The following is a 6,947-nucleotide window of genomic DNA, read 5'->3' as shown; positions in this document are numbered from 1 at the left end:
TGTTGACATGATAAGTCCAATCAAAGTTATGGTAGATATAACGTGATTTAACATAATTTTATCTGTGGCCAATCACTTTGAGCCTTCTTTGATGGGTACTTCTAATGTAAATTTATGGCAGCACCGAAGGGGCTTGAATTTTCAAGCTCTCCCTGTAGATTTTGCGGTGACAGTGTCCCCATGAGTGACAGAACACTGAGCCAATCACGGCGCAACTAGAGAACATTACCAACTCCTACGCTCCGTATTTTCCACTGGCTGCCCCACCACCACAGAAATCACTGATCTAGGCAGAAACACCTGCATTTTGGAGCTGCCTTACTCAAGAAAGCAAAAAAGAGACCATGTTTTTATGCAGCTTTATTAACTCAATGATTTTTTGTATTTTTTACATTGTTTGCAAACTGATGTGACATGTACTAATGCCAAAATAACATGCGAAACATATAAAACTAAAAAAGTATATATTTTTTTTAGCATAACAGGTGGGGCTAAAACAGGTAGGGCTCTGCCCCACCTGCCCTGAATGACGGGTCGCTACTGTAGGTATGTTAAATGGAGAAATGACTCTTGCCTCCAAGTACCTTGCTTCTCTAAGAATTAAAGTGACACTTCACTCCAAAATTCAAGTTTGTCATCTAGAACTCAACAGTGAATGAGCTCATGGGCATTGTCCACTTTTGAGGCCATAAAGTGTTGGATTTAACTTTGATTTCAGAATGAACTCTTGCACTAAGCTTGTTTTTGTGTGTTTTCCCCCATATTACTGGAAGCTAGGATCTGGCTTCAGTTTGGAAGATTGTTGAGTCATTATGAGAAAAATATAACATTTCCAAAACACTGTTTGTGTTTAATGTGTGTGTGTGTGTGTGTGTGTGTGTGTGTGTGTGTGTGTGTGTGTGTGTGTGTGTGTGTGTGTGTGTGTGTGTGTGTGTGTCGCTGCCTCTTTGTGCCATGCAGTGAACAGAAACAAACCTGGCACAGTGAGGTTGGAGTCCAACTACTTTCCTAACCCCACCTCTGCATTAAGAAACCATTATGGCCAATTGTCCTGACCACAGATCCCAATCTGGTAGCAATAAAGCCGCTTTGTTATGCTACCAAAAGTCACGTGACTCAAATGAGAAGGAAGTGCATAAGACAGCCAGCCCATATACAAATGTGGTGGTAGTGAAACGGACAGACACATTTCGTTCTGTTTAAAGGTGTTTCCCCCCCCTATTTTTCTCTTTCTGTGAAAGAGTATTGTTCATTTAGTACAATTTCATAAGTGTCCCAGAGGCAAACTATGAGGCAAGATATCTCAAAACATCCAAGACAGGTTTTTTTGTTTTTACGGTGGTAAAGAAAACAACAAGAGAGCAGGCAAGGTTATAATAGCATTTAACAACCAAGAAAAATATAAAACGTCAGAACTTGAGAGCTCATAGTAGCTATTCAAAGTAGCTACTGTAGCTTTTTAATGTATTGTCTGAAAGAGTCACAGCGTATTTTTGTTTTGGCACGAATACGGCCATCCATAGACGAGGTCCTCAATGGGGTCCTCCTCGGGGCCTACATTTTCCAGCACCAACCCAATACAAACACGTGATGAAGTCAGGGGCAATTGGACAAGTCATTTCATGGGTCACTACATCCTTGAACATCATAATTGAATCCTCAATAAGGGAAGGGTACCTTGAGGTTACACAATATTGTACATACGCTAAGAGAACAATATACATAAAAATAGACGATATATATATTTTGAGAGGATAGCCCTGATAGTGCTAAAGGGGAAGAAAGGGACAGACAGACAGACAGGCACTTTAGTGCTAATGCATAGCAGAAAGAGTTTAAAGTAAGAGACAAAAAGAGAGAGAAAACAGGAGAATGAGAAACAGAAACGAGGGTTGTGGCCATCTATGCCCCCTAACAAAATATTTTAATAACTAGGCTGAAGTTAGCACGTTCCCCGCAGCTAGCGAGGCCCATGTTATCAAATCCAGACGTTAGCCAAGACGACTTTAGCGAGGGCTATAGTTAGCACAGCTAATGTCAGCACCTCCATTATCTCTGTGGACACTATACTCTACCATCCTATCGCTTACAGGCTCCTGACACGATGGGGATGAAAAGACCTGCAACTGTCTTGAGATAATAGATGCTAGCGTTTTATCTGATAATTGGATTGAGTAGGATAATAATGTCATACCTATATCTGAGCTGTGATCAGCAACACTAGCCATTTACCACCTAGCTAGCACAATGCTGAGGGATTTACCATCTACCTAGCACAAATGCTATAATAATCTGACCAACCCAGGTAGAGGAGAATGGGGTATGTTGAGTGGTTGAGCTCATCTTACCCCACTCTCCCCTATTTTGAATGGCTATGTTCCAACATCCACAGGAGCCCATTTACACCACTCAGAATCAGTGGTGTAAAGTACTTAAGTAAAAATACTTTAAAGTACTACTTAAGTAGTTTTTTGGGGTATCTGTACTTTACTATTTATATTTTTGCAGACTTTTACTTCACTACATTCCTAAAGAAAATAATGTACTCGTTACTCCATACATTTTCTCTGACACCCATTACACTTTGACAAGAAAATGGTTCAATTCACACACTTATCAAGAGAACATCCCTGGTCATCCGTACTGCCTCTAATCTGGCGGACTAACGAAAAACAAATCCTCCGTTTGTAAATTATGTCTGAGTGTGTGCCCCTGACAATCTGCCAATACATTTTAAAAATTAAAATTGTGCCGTCTGGTTTGCTTTAATATAAGGAATTTGAAATTGTTTATACTTTTGATACTTAAGTACATTTTAGCAAATCCATTTACTTTGATACATAAGTATATTTAAAACCAAATACTTTGACTTTTACTCAAGTAGTATTTTACCTGATGACTTTCACTTTTACTTGAGTCATTTTCTATTAAGGTATCTTTACTTTTACTCAAATATGACAATTGAGTACTTTTTCCACCACTGCTCAGAATGCATGCATTCCACAACGCATCACTTCATTCCAAGTGGTATGTTAATGTAGATTTTGGAACAGAGCACCTGTCTTTACCTGCAACAAGTGCCAAGTGTTTGTCTTTGTGTGTTAAATACATATTGTCCAGCGCCAGAGACAGTATTCACAGTGACTGTCTTATTGTAAAGTATGTTGGTGGATTGGTATGTGATATAGAATACTGCAATTTTGGATGAGAGGTATGGGCAGAGAGAGATAGAGATTTTGAAAGAGGGAGAGAGATAGGGAGAAATCTGTCAGTTACATGAGCTTAAAGCAATAAGCTTAAAGCGAATAGAAGCTATGCTGCCAACATCTCTCACAGTAAGACAGTAAAGGCCAGCTAATTGGTATTTTTATCATCATCATCCTTATTATTCTTACACCTGCCACAACATATTGCTACTTCAAAACAAGCACAAATACTGAAGCTTCTTCACTTCCTTAGTCAATGCTAAGTTGAAGTTCTTTGTAAAATGTCTACAATCAAAAAAATGAGGCACTTTTGAGCAGATATATATTTCTATATATTTTTTGTTTTTATACTTTGTATATTCAGCCGTCATTAGATTAAATCCTTCTTTTTGATTGGTTAATTGGGTTTCCATTTAAGCTGATGATCGAAAAATATCATTGGCTCCCAGTCAGCAGTCAGTCTTTATACTCTTCTCTGATTGGCTTAGAGTCCTCCCTTCTCAGGCTATGTGCAACCAATAGGTTTTCAGAATATTATTGGCACGCATCCCCATTGGTCATCACAACCAATAAACTGAAAGCAAAAAAATAAAGGTTTTCCATCAGTCCTTCCAAAGTGCTTCAGAGGTGTGACCAGTGCAACCCGTCTTCCCATTGGCTGTCACACAAGGATGAGGAGGAGGAGCTTCAGGATCTCTTATTTATTTCCCATAATTCCAAGGCAAGGGCAAAGACATCAGCATTCTGAAAACAGAGAGTAAATGGCCGGGTTAGAAGACCAGTAAACAATAGCATATGATATGAAGATTAACCAAATATTACTACATTTATCTACTGACTACCACACATTATCACAAACATTGTTTTCAAATCTACAATAAGATATCTATGTCTGCTTATCCACAGGGGAACACTGTGTTCCTTTAATTACATATACAGAGAAGTTCAACTGAGGGATGGAAGGGAGGCGAGTGAGACCGCACAGAGCGAGAGGAGAGAGAGGGAGGGAGAGGAAAAGAACGAAAAAAAATTCGGGGAAAGAAATGTGGGGGAAAAAATAAGGGGAAAGAGAGGGCAACCACCACTGCAGGGTGTGTGTGTGTGTATGCATGTATTGTTTTAGGTCAATTTACACTTTTCCTGTTATATTACGTAACTAAAGCAAGTATGTCATTAAGAAAATTTCCTCATTTTTTCAATAACATAGAACTGTTGAGAGCTCCAAATTCACACACACAAACTTGTCTTTGTTATGGAACCTCTTGTACGATTGATAACGCCTTCGAGGGTCGTACTGACGGACTGACAGAGGATATTGATGCTACGGAGAGGAAAAGGACCGAAAATGCACATCATAACACAACTCTCATACGTCTTCCTCTCGATTGGTCGATGTCCCTTTATTAGGGGGTAACTAGCGGTCACACATGACGAGTATGGTCCCGTGTGGCTCAGTTGGTAGAGCATGGTGTTTGCAACGCCAGGGTTGTGGGTTCGATTCCCACGGGGGACCAGTACAGAGAAAAAAAATGTATGAAATGTATGTATTCACTACTGTAAGTCGCTCTGGATAAGAGCGTCTGCTAAATGACTAAAATGTAAATGTAAAAAATGAGTATGTACTGTAGGTCTATAATAATAACAATAGTCATATAATTAACATCATCATTAAAGGCCACTTTAATTACGAGGAAACGCTGCGGGCGGGTGGGCCGCATGATGGAAACATCAAATCAACCAAAACAGTAATGACGAATGGTGACTGATTGAGAGAAAGGAGTCCTTTGTTCCTTTTCCTAAATTTCCCAACCCTGCTCTCTAATTGTCGATGAAAAAAAGTGCCTCTATATTTTTGGTGCCCCCACCGCCCCCTTCTTCTCTTCCTGGTGCAGTGCTATATTTAGCGTCCCGGCACAGACGGTGCCAGCTAACAGCAGCAGCTAGTGCAGCTCAGCCTGAGAGAGCCACACAAACAATCAGCCCAATGGACCCAGGGAGACCGGAGGAGACAGGGCACGCATTGGTACACACACATTGGTGCAGAAGCGCTCACAGGCAATTATTTGTGAGGGCGCACACACCCACACATTGGCACACCAACACACACACACACAGACAAATATTGAGGACACAGTGACCGGTTAAATATGGATGGCACATAAGAGCATACTAAACACACACACACACACGTTTTGTTCTTCTATCCTCATGGGGACCAAACATGTATTTCCATTCAAAATCCTATTTTCTGTAACCCACCGTTTCCCAAACTCGGACCTCAGGACTCCGAGGGGGTGCACGTTTTGCACTAACACTGCACAGCTGATTCAAATGATTAAAGCTTGATGATTAGTTGATTATTTTAATCAGCTGTATAGTGTATAGGGCAAAAAAACTAAATGAGCACCCCTCAGGGCCCAAAACCGAGTTTGGGAAACCCTGCTCTAACCCCAATTATATCCTTAACCCTAATTGTAAACCTAACACCCCCCCCACGCAAAAACACACCAATCCATTAGGCCGGGGTCAGTGAGTATATATAATCTAAATGCGAACCATGACACACACACTAACTACTGACATCAGTGTGCAACCAGACAGGAAGCATTTCCTTTTCTAAACTACTTTAAAATCGCTCTCTCTCTCTTAAATCACTCTCTCTCTCATCGATTTCAATCATTTCCTTGCGTCATCTCTCCGTTCTGGGCTCTAATCGATGATGCCTCTGTGAGTAAGTGTGACTGGCTCTTTAACTCCAAAGCCAGATGGGGCTATGATCTCAGCCAATGTCTGGCCTATAAAATGTTCCCTCTCTACATCAGTCCCTATGTCAGTCGGTCTATGTGTCTATCTGGGGCAGTCAAAGTGATGGCTCACTGGATGAAGCAGTCAATGTGGTGCGTGTGTGTGTGTGTCTGCCTGGGGCTGTCAATGTCCGGTTCTTTGACGGCTCACTTTAGTGGCTCATTAAGGATAAGGCACCCTCTGTGCCTTTAAGTAGATTCATTTGAGTGTATTTGTGTGTCACCCTAGCATCTGTCAGTCTGTGAGTCAGTCTCTGCGATGATGTAAGATGAATATAAGATGCAATGCCTTGTTCTGTGTGTGACACACTAGTCTGTTGATCAGAGTTGTGTCTGTCTGTCTGCGTCAGTTGTCTGTCTACGATGGGGTCACTGGACTTAGTTTAGATCTGTGTCCCTCAATAGACTGACACTGGCCGAGCACATACTGCTACTGTGCAAGTGGGCACACGTCTCTCTCACACACACAAAATCGCATACACTCGCTCTCCCCTCTGACCCTTGCACCGCCAATCACTTCCATGCCCCAGGAGCCACAGCTGTCAAGTTATATAACATTCTGTTTAACCAAGAGCCCATCACCATAGGAAGGCCTCTGCCTAGCAAAGAGAGGGTGTTATGAAAGCCAGTAGGGAAGAGGGGATCAGTGCAAAGAGCAGAGCGAGAGAGATCGAGAGAGTAAGGCGATCTCTCTCTCTCTCTGTGCGTGTGACATCTGGGAGATGTATGTGCTGTGGATCACAACATTAGCCGGTAATAGACGGATTTTGGCCCCAAAAAATAAATGGAAAGACGATAAATAAAAATTGCCACCGGCCAATTTCAAAACAATGCTTTTTAGCCTATTCATTGATGAAAATTGTATTTATTTATTTTGTGTTACGCTCTGACCTAGGAGAGCTGTGTTTTTCTGTTTAGTTAGGTCAGGGTGTGATAG

General features: G+C 41.4%; 1 protein-coding gene across 1 annotated transcript in view; it reads right to left on the bottom strand.

Annotated features, from left to right (window-relative positions):
- Positions 1-3,349: 3,349 nt before the first annotated feature.
- The window catches only part of LOC115198274 (insulin receptor substrate 1-B), an 88,503-nt gene continuing 84,905 nt past the window's right edge, over positions 3,350-6,947 (bottom strand). Inside the window, exon 4 of the mRNA XM_029760140.1 lies at positions 3,350-3,950. Coding sequence (XP_029616000.1) covers positions 3,943-3,950 — 8 coding nt within the window. The 3' untranslated portion in view covers positions 3,350-3,942. The remainder of the gene's footprint in view (positions 3,951-6,947) is intronic.

This window comes from Salmo trutta, chromosome 8, assembly GCF_901001165.1.
Source record: "Salmo trutta chromosome 8, fSalTru1.1, whole genome shotgun sequence".
NCBI lineage: Eukaryota > Metazoa > Chordata > Actinopteri > Salmoniformes > Salmonidae > Salmo > Salmo trutta.
The sequence above is the reverse complement of the archived record's forward strand: the minus strand, read 5'-3'. Positions and strand labels throughout refer to the sequence as shown.